This window comes from Lepeophtheirus salmonis, unplaced genomic scaffold (genome assembly GCF_016086655.4).
Source record: "Lepeophtheirus salmonis unplaced genomic scaffold, UVic_Lsal_1.4 unplaced_contig_497_pilon, whole genome shotgun sequence".
Taxonomy (NCBI): domain Eukaryota; kingdom Metazoa; phylum Arthropoda; class Copepoda; order Siphonostomatoida; family Caligidae; genus Lepeophtheirus; species Lepeophtheirus salmonis.
Window position 1 is genome coordinate 1 of NW_027294605.1, and position 27843 is coordinate 27843.

Below are 27843 nucleotides of genomic sequence, written 5' to 3' on the forward strand. Positions count from 1 at the left end.
CTTGTTCGTCAATCCATGATTAACGGGAGAATTAAGTGATTAATACTTCTTCCATTCGAACCACTGCGCTGTTGTATTTGTTTATTTTCCTTTTTCTCATATATATCATATTGGCGTTAGATATTTATCAGTTTAAATTTAAGAATCTTGTCATTATTTACACTCGGAAAGTTTTCCATTTTTTTCTCCTGCCATTTTTTCCTAAAATCATACCAACATATACGCCGGCATGGGCATCTCGAGCTCTCTGGACTACATGCAGAAGAATAAAAAGTGCACCGGCTCCAAACACAGCTTATTTTTAAAATCGATTAGGTAATTGTTTTCAGTAGTGAAAGATATTATAGCTTCCGGGATTCCGATCATGCGATTATTGTTTGGATGATGACGGGATGCCGTCAAGGTACTGGCGGCACCCCCAATATCCTATACCATAGTTTTACTGTCTTCAATGTGTCTCCTAATCTGGAACTTTAATCCAAATGGGAGTGAGCTGTTCCAAGGCAGAAAGTGCATCTCAAAGGGAATTCAAAAATATAAATAGTTACTAAGAATTCAAGACTGAGCAGCCTCAATTTCATGAAATCGGAATATATTACCCATTCTCTAGACTCAAGACATGGCAGTAGTTGGCAACTTAATCGGAAACTGGAGTTAAGGTAGGGATCTCATGGGCACAAGCTCAAAAATAGGTTCTAGCTTTGGGTAAAAGGCTAAGTTACTTTAAAATGAAAATGTAGAGCTAATTTAAAGATTGACATATGTACTTAATTGATTTACTCAACTATTAAGGAGACAGATAAAAGTTGCTGTGCCTTCAGTGTGGCCAAACATTTCGCTAAACCTATCTTCTCCTGCGGCACTTCTTAGACCCACCAAGCATCCACTAGTGGCCTACATCTCCAGCTCGAAAACGAGCGTCAGGAAGCCTTGGAGCTCAAAATGTTTGGGAGAAGAGGCACTAACGAGCTTTTTAGTTGTTACCAGAACATTACCGTCGGGCTTTATACTCATGATCCCCCAAATTGGCCCTGGTTGTTACCAGAACATTACCGTCGGGCATAATTAGTTACTCATTCAAAATCCCCAAATTGGCCCTGGTTAAGCTGGAAGCGACTGAAAGTTATGCTTAATATCTAACCTTCAAATCCAAAAGACCTTACCCGAATTCTTAAATTTTTCCCAAGTATCTTAGAGCTTTTTCTACTACAGTTAACTTAACTACCCCCATCTATAGTGAAATATCTTGTGACAAGGATCAAACACCTTAACAGCAGAGAGGGTAATGTCAATCTTATAATAGTTGGTTCCACTCCGCAGAAAGAGTCGAGTATATTAGAGGTAAGATCTTGGGCTGCGATAACAACCAAACAACATTTATTATCAAATCCGTTGGAAGAAACTTTATGGATGTGATAGCTCTCATCCCGGTTACCAAATTAAACGCTGAATTCCTATACCGTAAATATACTTCAATTATGAAAATCCTCTATCAAATTAGATTTATCGTTCAGACTATATTAGTTTATAACCACCCAGTCAACAGGAAGTTTTTCACTCACTTTCTTTGTGGTGCTGAACTCCAGACTTCAATTACTCACTCACACAACATCAATAGAAAAGTTTATTTTATCTTCGAACCTGTACACAATTTAAATAATATTTATAACTGCCTCCATAAACTGCTTATGGGAAATTATAATGAAGAACAAATTAGCCTCAGCAAGTTCATTGACATCATATATATTATTTCTCAGGTACCTCTATGCTCACTCTCTGTTTACCTTCATCACCTGCCAGCCAGGGGAAAAGAACTGCCTACTGAACAAACCAAACCCAAAAGTATTTTCGTAGCTACATTCAATGAAAAAATGTATGAAAGCCCAGAAATCGAAGTAATAGTTAATACTGTGTGTGATCAAGGTGACAAATGGACAAGCATTCTTGGCAAGATTTCACAAATCATCTTCAACGTGATGGGCAAAAATTTGGTTTCTAAACTCAATGACAACATCCAACAGGAAGGCAGAAAAAGATCATCTGGAAACAAGCTCAATTCTAGGAAGGTTTCCCAACTTCAATTTGATAATGTTTAAGTTATTATGAACATTAATTTTTTCGGTGTGTGCATCTATTTCTGAAATAGTTAATATAAATTATATTAGTGATATTATGCAGCTTATTTATTCTTGAATTCTCACTAATTCTATTATGAATAAATATTAAAAGATTTTAATTCATATATTATCATATTCATATAGGTATAGATATATTTTAGAGCACTCTAAGCTAGCCCTTCGAGCACGCGTTTTCTAGTCTGTTATTCAGGTCCTCGAGACGTCCATGGACCCAAGATACTTAGAGACAAGTTAGGTCAGAGACGCTATTTTTATAAAAATTATATTGATTCACGCACCCAATTCTGTGACGTCATATATAAAATATCTGGATATATAAATATAATTAATGAACTTGTAAACAGAAACAGCTGACTATATTATGTTTATTAAGCTAGGGAGCGCTTTTATTTATTGCCTTGACGTCATATCTGCCTGGTGAGGTTAAAAAAAATGATGACTGACCTACCTTGTCTCTAAGTATCTTGCATGGACCATGACCCCGGTTTTGTAACAATTTGTACACTCAATGGGCATGCGTAGCAACTTAATTTTTTCTGTTTCTCTTTTTTATTTTCTAATTTATCTACTCGGGTTGATCCTAAACGATTTTATTCAATTTACTCAAGTTTACTCAGCACTAATTTCGATTGATATTTTTTTTACAGTTTATAACATATATTTTTTTACATCAATCAATCATTCCATTTCAATAATTGATTTTCTATATTACAAGTTGAAAAAAAAATTATTTCCATTAATTATATAATTTAATTAACACTAATTCAGATATATAATTTTTTTTTTCTTTTTAGCTATTTCTTCTCAGTATTTTATCAAAGGATGATTTTAGCTTTACGCTATTGCTTGACAACATTTTTCCACATTTCAAATATATTTGATACTCATCGGATAAATTATTCTAATTTCAAACGAAAAGTAATTAATTTTAATTAGGGATGTATCGATACCAAATTTTTAGCCAATTCCGGTTCTGATATCATCTTTATGGACGACCCCCATTCTTTATTATTTATAAAGGAATTTCATTAACAAAATACCAAAATTGTTTACCTTTTTTAATGTTTAACTTTTTATTAATTACAGATAGGAAAAAAATATATATTAATTTATTAATCATTATTAGTTGTTAATAAATTTAAATTTTAAAATTTCAATCCTCGTTTTCGAGCTGGAGATGTAGGCCACTAGTGGATGCTTGGTGGGTCTAAGAAGTGCCGCAGGAGAAGATAGGTTTAGCGAAATGTTTGGCCACACTGAAGGCACAGCAACTTTTATCTGTCTCCTTAATAGTTGAGTAAATCAATTAAGTACATATGTCAATCTTTAAATTAGCTCTACATTTTCATTTTAAAGTAACTTAGCCTTTTACCCAAAGCTAGAACCTATTTTTGAGCTTGTGCCCATGAGATCCCTACCTTAACTCCAGTTTCCGATTAAGTTGCCAACTACTGCCATGTCTTGAGTCTAGAGAATGGGTAATATATTCCGATTTCATGAAATTGAGGCTGCTCAGTCTTGAATTCTTAGTAACTGTTTATATTTTTGAATTCCCTTTGAGATGCACTTTCTGCCTTGGAACAGCTCACTCCCATTTGGATTGAAGTTCCAAATTAGAAGACATATTGAAGCCAGGAAAACTATCGTATAGGATATTGGGGGTGCCGCCATAACCTTGACGGCATCCCGTCATCATCTTAAACTTAATAATCATGATCGGAATCCCGAAGCTATAATATCTTTCACTACTGAAAACAATTACTAATCGATTTCTAAAAATAAGCGGTGTTTGGAACCGGTGCACTTTTTTATTCTTCTGCATGTAGTCCAGAGAGCTCGAGATGTCCATGCCGGGGTATATGTTGGTATGATTTTAGGAAAAATGGCAGGAGAAAAATGGAAACATTCCGAGTGTAAATAATGATTTCTTTTTTAAAGGGCAAAATTCGGTTGAAGTTATGGATTATCGTTGCTAGACGTCCCTAATGTACTGCTACAGATCATTCAAGACATTACAGTGTAAGGATAACAAAAATACTTGTTTCAGGCTCACTTTGAAGATAACATGTTTCGTCGTCGACCTTTAGAAGGACGATAGCCATTAATCTACGATGCAGTTCAAACTATTTTCGATTATAATAAGAAAATGAAAGTCAAAAACTTTCATTTAATAAAAAATAGAGTAGAAGAAGAGATTAGAAGAAATAAATACAACCCTACTTTATTTAATTCATACTCCAATAAATTGGCATGCTCACCCAATAATGATAGTGAAGAAGGCGTTTTACGGAGTAACAATGTGAGCAGTCAACTTATGATGAAATAATTGGAAAAGAAGAGATTAACATAATCTCTCAGAATTATGTACAAATTATAAATATTTATTAAGTATGAATAAAGTTGTCTCAGAAAAGAATACATAACTTAAACCAAATCTAGTAAATATTTTATGATTAATAACATATTATGTAATACAAATATAGCTTTAAATTTAAAATTATTTAACATCTTATATAAATATTTATAAGAAAACATATTATTAACTATATTGAAATCAAATTTTAATTTATAGGAAACTGAATTTAGTAATTACAAATTCATAAACTGTTAGTTACTAAATAATGGAGGAGCTAAATATTTATTCATCCCTTTAAAGCTTTATGCATACAGAAATATAAATCTATTACAGGCTTGCCTAAATAAATCCGGACAAAATTCAACTGATAATAACAATGCTATCCTTGCACTGAATTCACATCTGAGTGTCTCAATTAAGAGTCATTAAGACTCTTAATCTTAAGTCTTGTGTATAATATCATCTGTTGACTGACAAACAGAAGGAGGTCTGGTTGGACCACTCTAAGACTCTACTCTCTATGTTCAACACGTCCAATTCAAGTCACACCATCATTTTCTTAGATGAGAAAATATTTACTATTAAAGGCAAAAGGAACTCTCAAAATGACAGATGGATCTCCATGTCCAAGGACAATGTCCCTTATGTGTACAAATCCAAGAACTCCAGCTCCATTATGGTCCTGGGCGTTATCACCAGCACAGAGAATGTCAAGCCGCCATTCTTCTTCAAGAAGGGAGAAAAGGTCAACTCTACTATGTATGTTGAGTGCTTGAGGTCCACTGTGCTTCTGTGGGTGGAGGCAAACTTCCCGTAGCCCAACGTGTGGCAACAGTGCTCTGCCCCCTGCAACACGTCCAAGATCACCCAAGAGTTCATCAGGACCAACTTTTACGATTTCTGGCCCCCCAAGACCTGGCCCTCCAACTCTCCCGATTACAATCCGTTGGATTACTTGTTCTAGTGAAAGTTGGAGAGGGAAGTCTGCTCAAAGCACCACAACAGCCCGAAGGCAGCCATAAAGAAGCGAGGATCTCGGCTGCAGATGTGAAGAATGCATGCGAGATCTTCAGGGCCAGGATCAATGAAGGGATTTTTATTTAAATGGAATCCCAAACCGTTTATATTATTTGTACCTTGGGAAATACTAGTAAATCACGTCATTGCTACTCTTCTTTTTCATTGTCTATTACTACTCGCTCCTACTCCGTCTCAGCCATCGCTCGACAATAATCAATTTCGTTATCCCCTTCTCTCGTCCCATCCTCTTTTCACAATTCAAATCTACGTAAACAATAACTATAAGCAAATTATTAGGGCCTTAACTCCCTTCTCCATGATCACTTACTCTACCCTACTTCAAGCTCAACACTGGATTAAATCATATGAGTTACAACAATCATCATAAGATTATGCAGGGACTTGTAATAGATTTCTAGAATAAATCATTCATCCCCTTCCCATCCAATCAGAACTGGTCAAACTTCAATACGTAGGTTTCAAAGCATTTTGAAGAAATCACGGAATACTACTAGTATGGTAATCATTGACATTCTAATGCAATCCAATTCTAATTTCTTCTTCAAGAGGCCATGGAGAGGAATGTATGAGAGGATCTATTCTTTGTAGTAATTAACTATCTTCATATTACTGGAAGGATATGGGATCCTAACGAATGGAAGTAAAAATATAGTTTCAAGACCCTACCGGAATAAAACATGGTTTTTAATACAAGAAACCAATTGATCTGTTGAGTTGTCAAGCTTTGAGGATTGAATAGGATAAGGAGATCGTCACAGTTTTAAGTTTAAGGTTGAAATATCTTTTACTAATATAATAATAAGTAATAACTATAATTTTTATTCCACAGTCAAATTCAAACTCAGAAAGTCCATGCCTAGGATGGAACATTGGACATCATTATAACGAACTTCCTTCTTAAAGAGCGAATCGAAATAGATTATATTAATCCTTGTTTTTGTAAATATAAATGATAAAAATAAACTTAAAGTCAATATTTTTTATAAACTATAATTATCTTAACGTCTGGACTAGGGTTTGAATTTTGAATGATCTGTTGTGTATGGATGAAAAATGATGTTAGAAAAGTTTCAGTCTTCAAAAACCGTTTCTGTGGCCTATCTAGCCATTTGAAAATGAAATTTGTCAAATGCAATTTACTATTAGTTAAAGGATGTTTTAATTTTAATGTTATAATGCTGAGTTTTAAAAGTTTCATTAAAGTTCCTTCTGCAAGTTGTACAGAAGAATATAATCCTGAATTTACATTTTGAGGGAAAAAAAATTGTTACACAAAGAACTATTTCGGATACATAAACGATCACAAACACAGTACTGACCTCCAAATCGATTCAAAAAAATATTTGTGTAGATGCATTATTTACATGGATAGTCGATTAAAAATCCCTTTCTATTGTATAATATAGTAAATTGTGATATATTTAACCTTTACCTCTATTAAAAGAAGCTGTATTAAATCATTGAAAGTAAATCGCTCATTATAAACAATTTTATAAAATAATTTATAATATAAATAAATTTATTTAATATACCTGTATAAAATATACATTTAAGAATTATGGAGCATCATTGCTTAATACATTAAATTTGATATTTAATTGGTATTAAAGAATACAAGTTGACTTTAGTTGAGCTCAGTTCAACATTCCTTATCTCCTAAAACTTCCATATCGCATAAATAATGATATAATATCTTTAACTTGTCCTCTAGTTACCCCAATATTAATGTATGCGCTCATTTTAGTTAATAAATGATTTTTAGTTGAGAAAACCTGTACAACCGGTCGTCCGGGATGTATTTTTAGATATTATATGATGCACAGAGAAGGGGTTGTGGAATAATTTTTCCATTCAATAGTTAGAGTAGACTCAAGTGAACTGCTACCTGAATGTACGAAATACGAATAATCTGTAAAGTATTCAGTTCTTTCGTTAAAACGTTTAAGTTGATTGGTTGTTGACTTCGCAGTTGTTAATGTGCGCAAATTAGAGTGCACTCAAAGTACCAAGCTATGTTTCTTCACTTGAATATATTCATATATTTCATAATAGAGAACTCTCAATGTGCGTTTATTTCTCACCTTAGTGGTGATATATGTTGATTGTTGTAAACTGAATATTCAATTGACAATTACTTATTAATAATAAGTACAATACAATTACACAAGAAAAAATTTTATAAAGGTTGAAGAACATTATCAATATTCCTAATAGAATAAATCATCATTATATTCCTCACTTTTAATTTTTTAATATTTCTTTATTCTCTATTTTTATTTTTACATAAATTATTTTTAAATCTTTTTGAATATTATCATTTACTTCAGAAACTAGTTGTTCTGTCGTGCACTTGAAAATTTGAACATAATATAAAACGATCAAAATGATGATACTCTATTAACCCTTACATTATTAATTATATCTACAAAAAAATGTTTTAATAAAAACGTGTCGATGACTTGGGATCCGATAGATAAACAGATTTGTTGATCTATAGGATCTTTGTTCAAAGCATTGTCAAAAGAGGACAAAACGCCAATAATCCCCACTGGGTCGTTTTCATCTTATTTGAATATTTGAAAATTTACATTTAATAAAAACAAAGTAAGATAGTAGCTTAATCCTAGGGAATGCATAGAAATCGGTATTGGAATCGCCAAGAATCTGCCTTTTTTGAAGTATCGGAATTGGTTCAATAATTCCGATTCCTCCAACACCTATCCATAATTATTTATATAGATAATATGACTTATTTGCAGGCTTGTGAGCCATCAGGAAATAATCAGAAAATCACTGTGATATAGCCATATAACGATCAGGGCCATTTGCGAGCCCATCAATTTAATTAGAATCATATTCAAATATACAATTTCTTTAAACCTATATATACCTTTTTAACTTAAATTATCGATGTATACGCCTTTTTCAAATGTATTTATTAACAAGATTTTATTATAAAATATAGTCTGCCGGCGAATAATTAAATATCAACAGAAATTAATTATCTTCTAGCTCTTTATTTGACATTAACAGGAGCTCCTTCTCACAGTTGTTGTTATCAGGCTCTATCTAGTCCTCCTCAGGATCTATTTGGCCTTGGAGAACAAACACTCACTGCTGGTACTTCTGGGAAGCCCGACCTTGTGTCTTTGAAATACCTTTTTGACGCTCCAGTAGGCCAAGATAATTTCGAGACCTACCAGTCATCAGCCAGGTAACTTTCCACTTCATGTATGGCCGTATCCATCTTTTTGGGACGTTTGGTGAAGAAATTACTCTTCAGTACTAGCAGTGCCAAAAATTCCAATTTATAAATACCGGCTGAAATCAGTTCCCATGGCATATATAAGGATCGAGACCCAGACCAGTACTTTTAGTTTGAGGGCAAGATTGAGTGTATTAGACTCAAGACCAAGACTTTGATGTGTCGAGACCAAGACGAGACCAAAAACCATAAAAAATAGTCCCAAGACAAAGACAAGACACAAAATTACCACATTTTTAGTTCCCCATACATTTGAATTCAGTGACTGTAGGAGTAAACTCTGAAAATACTAACTTTTTCAATAAATATTTATTTTTTGCTTGTTTGTTGAACAATATTATTTATAAATGAACTGCAGTCGGTTTGATACTTTTTGAGTCAAATTTGAGTCATCAGTATCCGTACCGGGTCCATTAAAAAGACACGAGTCCGGATTTGAGCACTGGTTAATACATATTTCTATTTCTAGGGCAAGGATATAAAACTAAGTTAGGAACTAGAAACAGTTTAAGACCATTTGATGATTTCATATGGGTCGAATCAGTAAAATAATCAAAAATAGTATTTTGTTAGTGTCGCAAGTATTATTTTTTTTTAGCAGTGAGGCAGTTGAAATTAGATGATTAGAGTTGGAGGGGGATGACACTGACGTTAAATATCTAACAAAATTAGGGATTCAAATTCCCTAACATATGATAACCAACTAGAAATTAATTGACTCCTGAGCACAGAGAGGAATTAACTTCTTTAAATTTCAATTTATTAACAACTGATTATAATTGATAAATTTATGTTGTTGTTTTTCCCAATCCGTAATTAATATAAACTTAAACATTAAAAAAAGTCAACAATTTTTTTATTTGTTTATGAAATTCATTAATACATAATGAAGATTCGGTATTGGAATCGTACATAAATATTATATCGGAGCCGGAATCGGCTGAAAATTTGGTATCAGTACATCCCTAGTTAATACCATAGTGAAACAATTCCTACCTGGACATCATTGATAGAAACCGAGTGGGATTGAACATTAACGTGTTCTTATGAAAGTAACACTGTGGACTTGTTGGGGAGTTACAGATGTTTGGGCTCAGGTTTGAATTAAGACTATAAATTGGAGTAATTCTTACCTATTTTATTCGTATATACTGAGTGAGATTTGTCTTTGCTTCCTTTACAACACTCTCAGCTCTGCTCACAGTTAATCTATTAAAACGTCATGACAGATAAGCCGCTCTCCTCCCAAACATGTTTCAAATTGTATGGGTTACCACGTTAATTTTCGGTTTCTTTTTTTACCGGCGGGAAATATAATATTCATCACTGCTTATAACTTTCATGACCAATCATCAGTGTTACTCTCCATTATCCATGAGTTTACACACTTTATACGTATATGTTCTCTCATGGGAACTTATTTTTTAAACATTCTAACTTACAACCCATACACATATCTTACAAAGGTAAAACAAAACAATAATGGGAAAAACGACACTAAAAAATCATAGCTTTTAATTTTTTCAATAAAAATTTCCAAAAGTCCGAATTAACGAACATTATCGGAGAAATTTGACAAAATATCAAGTTCTTTATCGATTAAACCTTCACAATTTGTTGAAATAGGTTTTTTGTGGCATCTCCAAGAATAAATTATCACCTGCACTTTGCTGATGATGGCTTCCACCTTAAAAGCCCTGGGAAGATTCGGATCCGGGGCCACTACCCAATCAGTTTTTGAGATCAATACTTGTAGATTTTCTTTGATTTTTAGTTCACACATTCGTACCAAAGGACATATCTTATCACACTCGTAGAAAATGTGCACTGAAGTTTCTATTTTCTCGCTACAGAATGTACAATTCATACTCTCGTCCACATTATTCGATTTATTGGTATAAATCAGCGATTCTGTAGGGGAGCCATTTTTACTTAAATGAATTAAAAAGGGTTTTAAACAGTGTTTTTTTTATCCATGTCAGGCCTCCTAATACCTAGTCTGTCCTCCTGTTTGGATTTCAGTTTTTCTGCTGAGGCTTCCTCTGATTTCTTTGTACTTTGTTTGGCTATGGGACGTCCCCTTAAAAGATCTGTAGTAAGAGCAAAACTAATCTGTGGTTATTCCACGAAAGTAATGAGTCTCAATTCATAGAATCTTTCAAGAAAATGGAAGTTTATCCACTTACCCACGTGTCAAATAGCCCCTGTTTTTCATCTTAGATTACAAAAATGAAATTTAAGTGCAGAATTCATAATTTTTCTTTTGATAATAATAATTTAAGCCATCAGATAATATATTTCCATTTTTGCTAAAAATATTTCAAATGAATACTATTTTTAATGGTAACAATATAGATATTATGCTCTCAACATTTACTTAACATGTATGTTACAGTACAAATCATAAATATCTCTTCTGGGAGGTACAGATAAATTAGAAAAAATAATTTTTATTCAATTTGCCACAATAGAAACATTTTTATGGCTATATATACTTAATTATAATAATATTATTAGAACTGTTGAACAAGAAATACTCACGCAATAATCATAATTATTAATTTATAGAGCCCTTTAATTCAAAAAATTTGAATCTTTAAAGACTTATGTTATTGAAATTTACCCCTAAAAAGATGTCTAAATAAAATAACTTCATAGGTTTTACTTAAGAAATAATAGGTTTAAAACTTTTGAACACGTCATGATTAATTTGTAATCAATATTTAAGACTTCCCGATGCCAGGATTCAAGGCTATACTCTTATATTACTTATGTTTAAGAATAGCATTTTACATTTTATGAAAAATAATTATTCGCTCATTTTCCCCCCATTTCTCAATACAAAGTATAAGTAAACATGCAAAGTTATCTCAACAAAAAAATGATAAAATACCTCAACAAGAAAATATATAAGACTTAATATTTTAAAAGTTATGTGCTGATTCATCCCCTTGTGATTTCATAAGTCGTCCCTATGCAAAAAATAGAAATAATATTAAATACCAGACAAAAGAATTTTGATATTCCCGACACTTCTGGGCCCTAGTGCATAATTAAGCAAGCTACGAGCTAGTTACTAAAAGGGAAACGAATGTTAACTTACATACTGTTGAAGAGAGGGAGTTAATAACTTCCGTTGAATATTAAGTTACCGGCCGGGAAATAAGGGATTGTAAGTCCTCAAGCTGGCTGCCCCTCTGTTTTTCTCACTCGCCAAAAAGTATTCAAACTGCCTCTAGCGATTACTCACGTATAATTTTCGTATATTATCTTGTATTTTACTTTTTTATTGCATCAGTCTTTAACGTAAACTCTGCAGCGAAGCTATTCAAAATGGTAGATGATTCTTGCAACGATGCATACGTGAGTTAAAGTTTTAAATTTTTTATTTTTTAAGTAAAGCCTATTAAAGTATTTTGTCTACATCCTTTTGGGATAAATTTCACAACCATAAGTTTAAGGTCATTTCAATGATAGGCTAAGGTGTGATACACAGCCTCACTTACCTGATCAATAACAAGTTAATGCAGTAGTACTCCACATACTATCAATTATTATGAGCTACTATCTGGGTGAACTGATTGTTCAATTTCTGCCCTTCTTTCTGATGTGCAGGATCTGATTATTTACAGTGCTAATTGCGTCTCGTGTTGTCCCATTTAGTCCTTTCCTTATTTCGTCAGACAAAGAAAATATTTCCTTTGTCTGACGAAACATTTCAGAAAATTGTTCCGTTCCGTTTTCTTATCGCCATGTTAAATATATTCTTAGACGAATACATTTCGTTTAGTCATAGTTGACGAAATTATCCCAGATTTTTTAACTGTGTTGAATAATTCGTTTTTTAATACATGATATACTATACTATGGATAGTTATTACTACTATGAATTCAGTTATAGAGGAAGGATATGTTTAGATCAGGGATTGATTACTTTTTCGAAGCCGTGTCTCTCTTTTGACCTTCTAAAAATCTAAGACTAGATAGAAAGAGAAATTCATATGAAGGTAGTGATTCTTAATTATGGATTATATTCATTAGTTCAAAGGCTAGTGATTATGTAGCATAAAATCCTCTTTATTGGTACATAGATGGCTTTAATTTTAAAGTGTGATCCTTACCCCGCCTTCGTCAATTGTATATTTTTGCTAAGTAAATTCCTTTTTATTGAAAGTTTCATCACGAATACCTAAGTATTGTCGAAATTTCTCTCTTTCAGGGAGTTTTGTGCAGGCAATAATTATTAGTTTATTTTATAATTACATCATCCAGTTAGAAATTGATGCCTTATGTATGAATGCATTTTAGGCGTGCCGATAGGTTGCGTCGTCAAACTAATATTTATTGGTAAGAATATGTTGCGCGTTTCGTTCTCTTCTTGTACATTCTGAAACCTTAAATATCTATGAATTGCCATGGCCCATACGTATATATATATAAGTGAACATTTTCCTCTTTGTATATCACTCTTTTAGTGTGTGATATTCTGTAGGGGTTGTTGAGCGTTGCAAAAATACTTTTCCATTAGTTATTTCTAGTATATTTTAGTTATTTCAAGTATATTGCCTGAAGATGAGTGCTGAGAATTATTATGTAAATATGGTCTTACCTTAATTGTTGGAATATCTTGAATCATGATATTTAACACTTCTAAAAATATAATATAAATTCACTAATCAGTATATGTGTTATTAATTATAACAATGTTTGAATTATAGCTTACCTCTATGAATCTTCAACAATAAATTAGATATTCTTAAATGTATTTTTTTCTCTATTACAGTCGATCCTTCCAAAGTCCAATATCCCCAGTGGTCAAAGTAATGCAGCTCAGCATGCTATCAATCGTGTGGATTATAATACAAGATTGGATATCATGAGCCAATCTAGTAATGTTAGACACACAGGAATTGTCTGCACAATTGGTTGGTTTGATCAGTATTTATTGTTTATGTGTACATCTCATTTAATATAAATTTTGTAGGTCCTACTTCTAGAGAGGTTGATTTCCTCGTTAAGATGCTGGAGGCTGGAATGAACATTGCTCGTATGAACTTTAGTCACGGTACTCATAAGTATCATGCTGAGACCATTGCTAATTGCCGTAAAGCAGCTCAAATTTATGAAGAAAAAACTGGATTTAATCCCAATTTGGCTATTGCTTTGGATACTAAAGGTCCTGAAGTAAGAACTGGAATTTTGGAAGGAGATGATGGAAGAAAAGAAGTTACTTTGCAAACTGGCAATAAAATAATCATAACAACGGATGATTCTAAAATGGATAAATGCACTGCGGATCTCTTGTACGTAGACTACAAGAACATTGGAAAAGTTGTCGAACCTGGAAAAAAGATGTACATTGATGATGGCCTTATTTCTGTTGTTGTTGAAGAAGTAAAGTCTGATCATATAGTAGGAAAAATAGAGAATGGAGGAGCTTTAGGCTCCAAAAAAGGTTGCAATTTACCAGGAACTACAACTGATCTTCCTGCTGTCTCAGATAAAGATAAAGAAGATCTGAGATTTGGTGTTGAACATAATGTTGATATGGTTTTTGCATCATTTATACGAGATGCCTCTGGTGTAAATTCCATTAGAGAAGTTCTCGGTAAAGAAGGAGAAGAGATAAAGATTATATCTAAAATAGAGAACCAAGAGGTGAAACCCCTATTTTTATCTAATATTAAAATGTCTTAGTTATATTTATTATATTAGGGATGTAATAATATTGATGAAATTATCGGTGCTGGTGATGGTATCATGGTTGCTAGAGGAGACATGGGAATAGAAATTCCACCAGAAAAGGTTTTTATTGCTCAAAAGCAAATAATAGCGAAGTGTAATAAGGCTGGCAAGCCTGTTATCTGTGCCACTCAAATGTTGGAGTCTATGACCAAAAAACCTAGACCAACTAGAGCTGAGGGTTCTGACGTCGCCAATGCTATTCTTGATGGCGCTGATTGTGTTATGTTGTCTGGTGAAACTGCCAAGGGAGATTATCCTCTTGAATGTGTAAGAACCATGTCATCGATTGCTAAAGAAGCAGAGTCTGTTGTTTGGAATCAACGTTTTTTTGAACAATTAATGGCGTCTGAAAGTAAAACGCTTCATGACTGTACAGAAACAACGTCCGTATCTGCTGTCCATGCTTCTTATTTAATTCGTGCTTCTGCAATTATTATCATTACAACTAGTGGTTTTACTGCTAATCATGCCTCGAAGTATAGGCCAGTTTGTCCCATCATCGCCATTACTCGGGACGCCGCAGTTGCTCGTAAATTACATTTATATAGAGGAGTAATCCCCATTTACTATGCACGTAAGGTTTTCATTATTATATTTACTTATAAAATATTCTGCACTTTTAAATGTTCTCTGTTTAGTTGAACGTGATACGGATTGGACAAAAGATACCGACAACAGAATTCAAAAAGCCATAACTTACGGAAAAAATAACAATTTCATTAAAACTGGGGATAATATTATTTGTGTGACAGGATGGCGTCAAGGTACAGGGTCCTCAAATTGTGTGAGAATTATCAACGTCGACTAGGGAAGTGCACTTAGTACATTTGTGTTGATTGATAAATTATTGCATTTTATTATGTTTAAGTCTGAAACTCTTCATTTTGATATTAGAGTTTCTACAAAGCATTATATTTATATTTAACTCTTAGTTCGTTATTTACATTTCTTTAGTGTGTTTCAAAATAAAGTTCGATTTTTCGATATTAGACCTTAGCTCAGTTTTTTTTTTTTTTTTTTTTTTTTGTTTATTTAACTTATTAAGTAATGTTTTATACGTAGATCCGAGTTAAGCATGATGAGCAGGGCTGCAGAGTCTGTACATAAAATGCCCTACTCGACTCGTATTATTTTTTAATAATGTTTTATAGCAAATTTAAGTACATTCTATAGACTTTAAATATAGTTTTAATTTATAGCTATAGGCAGTTATTAGTTATATGTAGTAAATAGTTGTGCTATCTATAAAGCAAATATTTGGAAAAAAGATATTCAACAAGAAGAAAAATAAATTATATATAAAAATCTATCTATTGCTAATACATCCATAAGTTTCAGAAAATAATTTATTTTCTCGTAACCAAGGAACTACAATACACACAACATCTTACTGTAAGGTTACAATTTTCTCTGATGAGATCCACTTTTCACAAGTCTAATTAATGAACTAGCACGGCTAGTGGATATCCTCTACCCAACATAATAATTTAGACTTTAGGAGGTCTTCGGGAATTGTGATTGTATAGACTAGAGGCAGTTTGAAATTTTGAAGTAAAGTTATAAATTAGTTAACTTTGTAAGTCTAACAAATTAATAGTACTTAATACCTATAATCAATGTTGTGCCAATGAGTTCTTATACTATAGTATAAGAACTCATTGGTTGTGCCTTTATCGGTCTAGCAGTTCCGGTTCCGCTAGAATAGGAACCAAGACAGCAATATATTGCTAATCGTTTTCGGTTCTTGTGCTTTTGTTCCTATATAGAATATATTAAGCAAACACAATATATAATATAGAAAATAAAGTACCTTTGATTAATAATTCAATTTTCGGAGTTTTTTTAAGCAATTTCAGTGTTTTCCAATGATTATTACGTCGCCAGGGTGAAGCACAGTGGTGCCACTCGTAGGGATTACTTATATTATTGAAAGACAAGATAGTTCAAAAATGAGCTGTATCCCCGAAATATTACAAAGCTATAGAGGGTTTTCTGAATGGAAGCTTTGTTAAATTATAGTTCAGACTTTCAGCTATCAAATTATATATATTTTTTTTAATCTTAAAAAAATAAAAAACCTTATTGCCTTTTTCTGAAGTCCCTGAAGATGATTTAGTAAAAATAAGACCATATTTGAAATTAGAGGACCAAATTCTACTTTTTCAAATTGTGTGACATTTTTGCTGTTGAGCAGCATTAGTAATTACTACCTATGTAAATGCCATTCACCGTAGTTTTTATTTCTTTCAATTATATAAATGTTTGCTCACACCTCATCGCTGACGCTTATATCTACGTAGAGATATTTTATCTATACTTTTCTTTAGTAACAACGAATGTGAATCCCCACGCAAGCTCCTAGGGTAAACATACCTCATAAATCACAACATAACTATGAGAGGGAAGAGTTTGAATTGAGTGGTTCGGTAGTTTTGGTTTATCGGTGATTTACATGGATATGTTCGACAGAACATCGTATAATGGATCTTTATCTACCCGTTGTTTCAATTAATCCATATCTTCTCATTTTAAATATCCTAGGAATACGCTTCGATATTAAGTGACTTCCAATCTCGTAGATCATCACATCAGTCACTCAAACTTTTTTATGGAATCCTCTTATAGTGTTGAATTTCTATGTAGAGCAAGAATAATCAAATAATAGACCCGATAAGGAAGCCAGGGAGTTCCCTCTATTCAAAGCTACTTCATTGAAAATGATGAATATATTAATAATTAATCATAATTCTACCTCTATTTTGTATTCTACTTTTTTGAAGGAGCCTTGATGTGTCTTTGATTAAAATAACAAACAAATTACTCACCTCTAATACAATGATAAGTGGTATCAATTTCGTTTAGATGGAAGAACGTTTAATGTAAATATAAGTCATATTAGAGGAAAGAGCTTGAATTGAGTTATTCGGTAGTTCTAGTTTATCACTGGTGTAGATTAGAATATAGGTATGTATCTGGATCCCCTCATTGTTCTAATGAATTCATTACTTTTCAATTGTATATTCTAGACACTCGCCTCCTACCTTAAATTTCATGTACAGGGTTTGGAGGAAGATATCATGCGTCAATCTTTGGATATCATCTTCTTTTAATGGAAGCATCATTCATTTTTTATGAAGATACAAATTAACATCGTGGGATCGTGATAGTGACTTCTGACCTGTCTCAAGAATGAATACATCCGTCACTACAGAGCTATTTTTATTTCCAATATAAGAACTATCTCCTACTTCTGCTATTTTTAATAATAATTAAAGTTATTATAGGACAACTATATCTTAGTTTGGAAAAACTACCCCACATTCTACTCCCAGGACATCCATCTTCCGTCCTATTGACTCCTAAGACATTAATTTCCAAAGCTCGCCTTAACAATTAACTCCCCTCCCTCTCCATCACTTTTGATTCGTTTTTTCTAATTAATTAAAGTAGCTGTTTATAATTAAAGGATCTATATTTTTTAATCTTTGAAGTTTAAATAATTCACATAGCGTACTTATAATATTCATCCTAGGTATATATATACTAGAGTAAATACTCTTGATTCCTTTATATTTTAAATTTATTTATCTTTATAAAGTTTATCTATTTATCTAAATAAAATATATGTATTTATATATTATATTGTTTAAATCAAATTAGCAAAATAATTAATTAAATATACCTATAAATTCTTTACATCAATATATTAATGAATTTATTTACTTGTGGAAGTAAATCACAAGTTATAAAGAAATAATTTTATAACCTCATTATGAGGTTATAGATAAGGTATATTTACACAACTTTATAAAAGTAGAGTACGTTACTCCAATTAATGCTACTATTAATTTTGTTATGTATCTTAGTTTTGGAATGTTTTTTTTTACAAGTTGAGGTAAAAAAATCTGAAGCCACGAGCTGTATTTATCGGAAGTTATATTTTAGTCTCGAGAAGAGTGATTTGGCTATAAAGTCAGAAACGACGAACAAAATGGAAATTTCAGTAAAAGTAACTTAATCATGCTAATAGGTAATAAAATTAAAATAACCCTTCTTCGGTTTTATTTTTGAATGGATATTACTTTGAAGTGTTAAATTCACAATTTGAGGAACAATTATTGAATCATTCACACAGTCACTAGAACAAATGCTTGCTTTTTTGAACAATGGATTCCTTTTCACTTGATATCCTAGCAGATGTAGTGGCTATAGAAGCGTATCTTTGACATTTCCGGTCCTGAATGGAGATATATTTTGGAAGATTTGCTATGAACAGCAACAGGCACCAAATAACGTTATTGAAGTTTGTTCTTCAATCCCCTGTGGTTGTATCTTGTATTTTCGAAATCCCTTCATTTGTTAATACTCTCACAGACAAATCACCATGCTGAAAAAAGAGTGAACAAACCCTTGAATAATCAGAAGGTACTTCGTCGTCTAAGAATAAATCTTAGCCAGGAACTTTTGGAACATTCATTCTGGAGGAAAGAATGAAGTGATCTGGAGAGATTCATGGAATCAGTTTCATAACCAAAATATAGCAGTCATTAAGGACTGTATTTTTTCTTTTCCCCGAAAAAGAAGTCTTCCATTCACTTAGAATTCCGTGGTATTTAACAATATAATTTAAATATTAGGACATAAAAATATTATTATTTATAGTTTCTGTTTATATACGTGCAGGTATAATTTAAATATCTGTCTTTGAGCAATTTGTTTTGTTACGTCTTCAATAAACAAACACATTTGTGACGTATGTATGCGTAGGGAAATGCAAGATACTTAGAGACAGTATCTTGGGGAAATGTATGGATTTATAGTTAGTGGGAACCCTGGTGATGTAGTTATATCCAAATAACTAAGGCTTCTTATGGATTTTTTAAAGTGGTTTTAGGCACTAGACAGCGTAAATAAAAGAGGGAAGGGGTGGGGTAGATTATGGATCCAGGTTCGATACTAAGCTTAACAGCCCCTATAATATGATAAATATAATATTTCATAGCCAGGGTTTCCAAAACTTTACTATATCAAGACCCCCTATACTAGTACAACTTTAGCAGAGGCCTCCCTGAAACGAAACATGTGTAGCCTCCCCTGACGGTCCTACCTTGAAAACCATTGTCTTACGCAAACTTAGTTTTAGGGTTCCCTGTTGGAACTTGAGGCACAGCGCATTCTGCGTATAAGGTAGCCGCGGCCTTGTAAAATGAAAGAAAACGGACCAATAGACCCGCTGAACCTGAACTGGTCACAACCTTGCATATAATTTATAACCATTTAGAAAATAACTTTACGAACACCCAAATATGCTTGGGATTAGAAATAAGTATTGTTTACATCAATTATAATAATTTTTGTAGGCGAAGTCGGTACAAATTTTCCGAGTACACAGCCCTGATGATGAGTCTTAATTGGTTGAACAGAAATGCCAAGGAGTCAATAGATAGCTTATGACAAGTTAAAATCGAATGTATTTGTTCAATGAATGATAATTTCTAACAATTTACTGTACAAAATGAACATAGACACATCCTTAAGGGCAGTCTACTTTTTTAATGGATTTAACTATAATCTCAGGGCAAATATTAATTCCAGGTTCATACAACTCAAACTCTCCTCGAAAACTCTTCCTATCATAAGCTTTCCAACAGCAATTCCCTATAACTTCAATCTGAAAAACATCCCTCCAATACTCCTTTTTCTTTGAAGGATTTTCGAGATAGAATAAGTTTTTTCTTTAAGCTCATGATACACAATTGATCCAGTACATCCAACTTCATTTTCCAGATAACCAGTAATTACTCCATTGCGAAGTGCTGAAGTTTCATCTTCATCATCAGCATTAACTATGTCATCAGTGCAGAGTATTTTGGGTTCACTCTCATTATAGCCGCATCCAATATGTCTATGTATATCAATTAGTGTGACTCTTAAATAAATATTAATAAGCAAACTTTCTTACCCGAGTACCTTGAAAATGTTTGAAACCTTAAAAGGGACATTTCCCTTGTTCTTCATAAGCCAGTCGAGAGAAGAGCAATCCTTTATACTTTTGCATTTGTATGTTACAGCTAATATTTTCGTCCATTCGGAAGTGAGGAATAAAGTGATAAGAAAAATTATCCTATTCATTCTACTATCATCAATGTAGGCGCAACTCAACTATGAATTAAGCTAAAACTAAAAAGGAAATTGACTCCGATAAATTAAGTTTATTTGATATAATAAAAATATTTTTATTTTCTATTATATGTATGTTAATGAAAAATGATTATGACTTTTGCTGCCATAGGTGTACATATTATACTACATGGACCATCTTAATTAATCTCACTATCAAATAATACTGTGATTCAAGAGTAATTCAATAGAATATTATCTTTTAATTATGTCACTCTTATTTCATAATTATATTATAGTCGGTAAGAAAATATCCGTAAACGAGAGGTTATGTGTATGCTTCAAAACGCTCCGTAAATCAATGCTTCTTGAATTTTTACAAGTGTATACCTTTGTTTACTTAAACATGGAATTCTAGAACTCCATGTCTTAAATAATACTTCATTTAAAATATTATAAAAAGTACTCTTGAAAATCATCATTGATAATATCCGTCCATTTTTAGGATAATCGTATCTTTGTTCTCTAAAAATTATGACGTCCGATCGCCGGATTGATTGGCAGTATATAAAATGCTTGGATACCAGAATGAACCTTGGATAGTCCTGTAAAATCGGAATATTGTAAGAGCAGTAATAATGACTAATATCTGCTTGGATACAAGTAGTTGTGGGAGTTGAATACAGTGTATATCAGGGAAGATTATAGTAACTCTTGTGGGTACTTATTATCGTTTTGATTTATAAACTTATTTATCTATATTTAATAGATTATATAACCTTCGTTCAAAATGTCAGATCAAGAAGAGAGCGACTCAAACTATTCGTTTCATAACAATGAGGATGGCCAAGATCTTATTAGAACTCCTGAGGAAGAAAACCCAGGTAAAGTACAACTATTAATTTTTACTTCCTTTTAAAATAACTCCTAACTCTCTGAAAGGTTTCGGGCAGAGGCATGTATTTACTCTACTTTCATTCTTGGGATTTGCAAATGTTTACGCAATGCGGGTCAATCTCTCTGTTGCAATTGTAGCAATGACAACATCAAGTTAGTTTCTACTTTGAATATGTAAAATATAATTTATTGTAAGAAAATGCATTTTTTCTCCTCATTTAATAGATAATACTAATAGTAGTCATCAAATGGGACACGAATGTCCATCAAGTGGAAATTTATCATTCGGTCCTTTAATTTCAGCAACTCTTAACTATGAAGAAAAATACTTCAATGTTGGTCCTAAGTTTGATTGGTCAGAAGAACAAAAAATTTGATTCTTGGATCATTTTTTTATGGATATGTCTTAACTCAAATCCCAGGAGGATATTTAGCTGAAAAATATGGAGGAAAATGGCTCTTTGGCTTAGGCACACTGTCAACAGCTATTTTAACCATTTTAACTCCATTGGCGGCTTCATTAGGCATTACAGCTCTTGTGGTTTTAAGGATTATTGAAGGATTAGCTGAAGTATTTTTGATCGAGTCATGTCTAATTTGTAAATTCTGTAAATATTTTTCTTATATAGGGTGTTACTTTTCCCGTTATGCACGCCTTGATATCTAAATGGATCCATAAAAATGAGAGATCTAAACTTGGAACAATTATTTGGACAGGTAATGAGTGGAACAAAATAATCAAACTCCTATAATTTATATTTAATGCAACAGGAGCTAATTTTGGAACTATAATTTCTTTACCCATTAGTGGTCTACTCTCTAATTCATTTGGTTGGCCATGGGCTTTCTATAGCTTTGGAATAATAGGCATTATTTGGTTTATTTTTTGGGCTCTGTTTACCTCTAATAGTCCTGAAACCCATTATAAAATATCCCCTTCTGAAGTGATATATTTAGCATCAAGTTCGAGCCACAGCAATGGTGGGCAGAATACTAAATTCCCGCCGTTAAGAAAAATTCTTACATCTCCGCCATTCATAGCTATTATCATTGCCCACTTTGGTCAAAATTGGGGCAACTACACCTTTCTTACAGAGTTACCGACTTATTTAAGTAGTATTCAGCACTTCTCCTTGGATAAGGTAATGGATTAATAGTAATTAATTCTTTTTATGTCATTAATAAATCGTTATTAGAACGGGTTTTTATCTGCGCTACCCTTTCTACTTATGTGGATTATGGCCATTAATTTTGGTAGTATCTCAGATTACCTCATCGTCAACAACAAATTGAGCGTTGGGGCAACAAGAAAGCTTATGAACTCTATTGGAACTTATGGTGCGGCCATCAATTTAATTATTCTTTCCTTTGCAGGGTGCAATTACATTTTAGCTATATGTTGCATGTGCTTGTCGGTCGGGCTTAGTGGAGCCGGTTTCTCTGGCTATCAAGTTAACATGCTAGACTTGTCCTCCAATTACGCGGGAACATTGATGGGGATCTCTAATTCGATTGGAAACACTTGTGGCTTTCTTGTCACTACGACAGTAGGACTAATAATCAATAACAACGTAAGTATTCAGCACTAGTAATCTTGACGACGATAACCTTTAACCTATTTATCATTAGCCAACCTTGTCAGCCTGGAGAACAGTTTTTCTTATCAACATGGGAATATATGTCGTGACTAATTCAATCTACCTAATATTTTCAAGCGGCAAAGAACAAAGTTGGAACACAATTTAAGTAGTGTTGAATTTTATTGTTATAAAAGAATATTAAAATGTGAATAATTATTAAATTATACAATTTAAGATGAAGTGATAACAAAATATCGAATAAATAAACCATACATGAAGACGTTAATATATCCGATCCTTTAAACGACATTTTGTAAGTAGAGTAGATAACCAGGTATAAATTCTCACTTAGAATTAAACTGTTATGGATTAATAAATGTTATAATTCAACCATAGTTGTCAACTTCAGTTTGCTGTTATGTAATTTTCCACTTTAATCGTTTATTGTAAGTATAATGGAGTTGTTTAGTTTTCAGGAGATCGGATATCATCGATTTTGAGTATCATTTTGACCAATTGAGTAGCCAAAAGAATTTGAGATTTTTTGCTGTGAACGGTCTCAATTACGTGTTGCTCTTTCATATCTAAGTGAATAAAACAAAAAGGAGTATGAAAAAAATTGAGAAAAAAAATACATAAATTATCAAGTAGAAAAACATAGACTTGTAATAAAGTAACCGATATTCCTTTAACCAGGAAGGTTTAAGAAAACAATAAATAATGGTTAACTATATAATTGCTCTGGCGCGGGTCTGGCTCCTAAGTTATTAATTGAACGAAGAAAGAATTCAATCGCGCCTTTTACTTGTATTTATCTAAATATAGTAATAAAAATTCCTACCATTAGATACAGCATCCATGCAGTTGATACCCAACGCAGGATTATTATCCGTGATTTGCTTTGATTTCACTTCAGTAAGTGTGACAATGGGATCCATACCACAGTTTTCAGCCAATGCAATTGGGATTGATTCGAGTGCTTCAGCAAAAGCTCTGAATGCATACTGTTCGATAGTTTTGATTTTGTCAGCTGCCTTCCCAACTGCGACGGAGCAAGATATCTCGGCAGCTCCACCCCCATAGACAACACGTGAGTCCCTTACAAGATTGCGCACTACGCACAGCGCATCATGAATACTACGTTTAGCCTCGTCGATTATCTATGTAAAATAAAGAAAACATAAAATGAATTATTTGAATCTTATCAATGAATAAAAACTATTACTACCTAACATTCATAGATTGATTGTAATCATGGGTTTGTCATGGGATTGACAGATTGAAAATATTGATATAATCATTTATGGATATATTATTTAAACTAAATGGGGAATAACTTACCATCTTGGTTCCACCTCTTAGGAAAATTGTGACAGCCTTCGAATTCTTACACTCTTCAATGACTAACATTTTTTCTTTTGTAGTACCAAAGTTAAGCTCTCTGACACATCCCGCAAAACCCAACTTTTCAGCAGTAAGATCTTGAAATCTTGGAACAATTCTACCGCCAGTAGCAATGGCAATGAGCTAAAAATATATCATGAGCAAAAACTAAAATACTGAAGTATATAAACAAAATTTACCTCAATCTCGGGTCCACCAACCCATCTTACAGCAGGAAGTTCTCTCTGAAGTAATAAATGATTGGCTTCATCATCAAATCCCCATTGACAAATAGCTAGAGTGGCTCCAGCATCTTTCACCTGATATATAAATACAATCAATGTTAAAAGAAATTTATCAGAGCCTATACTGTTAGTTTCTAATATTTTGTGTCAGAAAATTGTTAAATCAAAGTAGTTCATTGGATTGACAGATTGAATTAAAAAGTTATTCATCCTGAAGTCATGTGTGTATCAAAGGAAATAGGTGAGCTAGTATACCTGTTTGACCATTTCGTCGAACTTTTCGATCTCATATTGACGAAGTTTTTTATAATCTTCAACAGAAGTTACATCAAGCTTATGCTTAGTTTTTGGCTTTGGGGGTTCAAATGGACATGTCAAAATGGCTAATTTAGCGTCCTTGAGAACCTGGAAATAAAGAGAGAGAAAAAAATCAATTAATGACCAACACCATCTCACTAATAAATTACTTTAGGCATTTGAGGATGTGAAAAGTCCTTGTCCACAACAACTCCCTTGACCAACATGGAGTCCTCCATACGACCTCCCACTTTAGCCTCAACTTTAATGAGCTCAAAATTAACATCATGTCGATCTAAATCGGCAACAGTGAGTACAGCATCCACTGCAATTTTGGCCATTTGACGATGACACTTATTGATGATTTTGGAGCCCAGCGTGGTCATAGCCGTACGAATCAGATTTTCTGGATCCTCAGGGTTAATTTCGAACTTTTCGGCAATAGCATCCAAATGATCCACGGCAGCCTTGGCTGCCAATTCAAATCCATCAGCAATTCGGATGGGGTGAATGCCTTTGTCAATAAGGAACTCGGATTGTTCCAGGAGTGCTCCACATAAAACAACTACTCCCGTAGTTCCATCCCCGATCTCATCATCTTGAGATTGAGAAAGTTGAACCATGAGCTTGGCTACTTGATGGTCCACATCCATCATTTTTAAGATGGTTGCGCCGTCGTTCGTGATCGTCACATCACTGTCCGAACTCACCATCAATTTGTCTAGACCCTTGGGGCCCAATGAGGTACGTAATGTGCTGGCCACGGTTCGCGCTGCCATGATATGGCTCTGAAAAAGAAGAAAGAAATGAGTGCGGCTGCTTCGGATAACTCGGAGATGGGCAAGAGAGGCGCCAGTCTCCCGCTATCAGAAATTCGTTTTTTCATCTTAATGCTAATCAAGGGATTGACAGATTGAATTTAATGTTAAGCTCATCATTACACTATAGACTAAAGACAAAGATCATCCTTCACTTACTTTAATAGCCTCTTTCCCAGAGAGTCTTCGTTGATTTTCCTGATCCTTGAGGATGAGGAAAGGACGACCATATTCGTCAAAAGCCAAATTACCCATGGCTTGAGTCATGGTGATTAGATTGTATTCCCTTATTCAATCAATATGGACCACGATAACTAACAGTATGGACAAGAATCCAATCAACCAAAACTATTCGTAAAAGGAGGAGGAGGAGGGGAAACTTCGGGAAGTTTCTGGAAGAAAAAGGAAAGAAGAGAAAAAAAGAAGTCCATCGCTGGCCGAACTTGAAGTAGAATTAACTTGATAGGGGAAAGGCAGGCCCTTATTATACCTTCCCCTCAGATCTCAATAAGAAAAGCATGCACGCTATTCTCTCTTCTTTTTCTCATCAGCAGCATTACCGGATAGTGCAGCTACAAACCGGTACCATTGTTACCAACATATTTTATTATACCTGATTCGAACTCTTATGTTTGTACTCTAACATGTATGTAGCATTAGTGTATAATTAAATAGCTAACTAGAGAGATATCTAGTTGTACTGCCCAGTGATGAGCAAGTCTACGGAAAATTACGATAGTTCTTTAAATAGATCAATTATAATGTTACTAGAAATTAATAATAAATATATTATAATGAAACAATTTTTACCCTGATGCTGATTGAATTTATTCTCCTGATAACTTTTCTATTTCCATCATTACGTATACGATTCTTACTGCTTTTATTAACAGTATATTTAAAATATTATCTACCAAGATGTGGGGGCATAATACTCTACAAAACCATATACCCACACCTATTTAACTCAACCTAATTAATTTTTTATTCAAATAAAAATACTTATGGCTATGTACTGATTGTATTTTATTATGATCTCAAATTTAAATCCTTACTCTATTCCACGATATAAGTCCAAAATTTAGGTTCTTATTTTTACTTAAAAATGAAGTATTCTGAATAAAGAACGTAACTACACGAGGTTTTATGATAGAGTGGAAATATATTATAATTTGTAGCTAGAAAAGTGAAAATAATTAACACTGTTAATAAAGAGTTAGCTGAAAAAAAGATTTCATCATTGCTTATGCGTAACAAAAAATATTAAAACATGAAATATATTTCCAGCATAGTAATCTATGAATTTTTCAATACTTGTGGTCTCTATAGTTGCAAAATTAATGAGTTATAATATCCTGACAAAAAGTAGCATATATGAAGGGCTCTCAAGTTTTGAGATTAGCTCGGCGTGAGATTTTGAATCTTATGACATTACATCATCAACTAGGGTTTCAAAAATTCTTACAACCTAAAGATAATAAATGGATGTATATATAGTTATTAAATTCAGAGTAAACATTTAACAACATGTGCATACTGATAATTAGCACGTGGTGTTTTTTGAAGCCTCTATGGTGGAGATAGATGACTTATTTGAAACACTGTGGTTCTAAGTCGGAAATTTTTACTTTCAAAATTGATAATAGAGTACTACTAAGTACGAAACTATTACTAGTTTTAGTTTTATTTAGTACAGCGATGGAAAAATTAATATTTTGCAATGCTTAAAAAATGCTTGAGAAATACAATGTATGGTATGTGAGCATGATATTAAGTAGAAATATGCGAGTCTCACACAAATTGGCGTGATATTTGAGAATCTTGAATAGCTACTACAAATGTATGATTTGAGTCTTTGACTCTAATGATATCATTAAACCAAGTCCTATATTAACTTATTACGAATTTATTCACTTTGAATTTTCTCCATAAGATATTTAGAGCAAGCATCAACAAGT

The 27843-nt window shown here is 33.0% G+C and overlaps 2 protein-coding genes, 2 long non-coding RNA genes and 1 pseudogene across 5 annotated transcripts; 3 read left to right on the top strand and 2 right to left on the bottom strand.

Moving 5' to 3' along the window:
• The first annotated feature begins 11845 nt into the window (after positions 1–11845).
• LOC121115090 (pyruvate kinase) lies at positions 11846–15541 on the top strand. 2 transcript variants are annotated; one of them, XM_040709256.2, is made up of 5 exons: positions 11846–12163; positions 13584–13725; positions 13785–14458; positions 14516–15119; positions 15184–15541. In XM_040709256.2, the coding sequence occupies exons 1-5, from the start codon at positions 12134–12136 to the stop codon at positions 15351–15353; spliced, it is 1620 nt and encodes a 539-aa protein (XP_040565190.1). In that variant the 5' UTR covers positions 11846–12133; the 3' UTR covers positions 15354–15541. The 2 variants fall into 2 exon arrangements, with proteins under 2 accessions (XP_040565190.1, XP_040565194.1); XM_040709260.2 differs by lacking the exon at positions 11846–12163 and adding an exon at positions 13181–13393.
• Positions 15542–16614: 1073 nt separating this feature from the next.
• On the top strand, positions 16615–18027 carry LOC139907516 (uncharacterized). Its single transcript, XR_011784198.1, has 2 exons — positions 16615–17509; positions 17572–18027. It is a non-coding gene; the product is annotated as an uncharacterized lncRNA (long non-coding RNA).
• Positions 18028–19989: 1962 nt separating this feature from the next.
• LOC121132093 (uncharacterized) lies at positions 19990–20750 on the bottom strand. The gene is made up of 2 exons (XR_011784199.1): positions 20508–20750; positions 19990–20450 (listed from the first exon to the last, which is right to left on the bottom strand). It is a non-coding gene; the product is annotated as an uncharacterized lncRNA (long non-coding RNA).
• Positions 20751–21242: 492 nt separating this feature from the next.
• On the top strand, positions 21243–23428 carry LOC121115107 (sialin-like; annotated as a pseudogene).
• On the bottom strand, positions 23304–26516 carry LOC121115079 (T-complex protein 1 subunit epsilon). Its single transcript, XM_040709246.2, has 7 exons — positions 26045–26516; positions 25238–25855; positions 25026–25175; positions 24726–24845; positions 24484–24669; positions 23984–24302; positions 23304–23726 (listed from the first exon to the last, which is right to left on the bottom strand). Exons 1-7 carry the CDS (start codon positions 26150–26152, stop codon positions 23608–23610), a joined length of 1620 nt encoding a protein of 539 aa, XP_040565180.1. The 5' UTR covers positions 26153–26516; the 3' UTR covers positions 23304–23607.
• Between the last annotated feature and the right edge of the window lie 1327 nt (positions 26517–27843).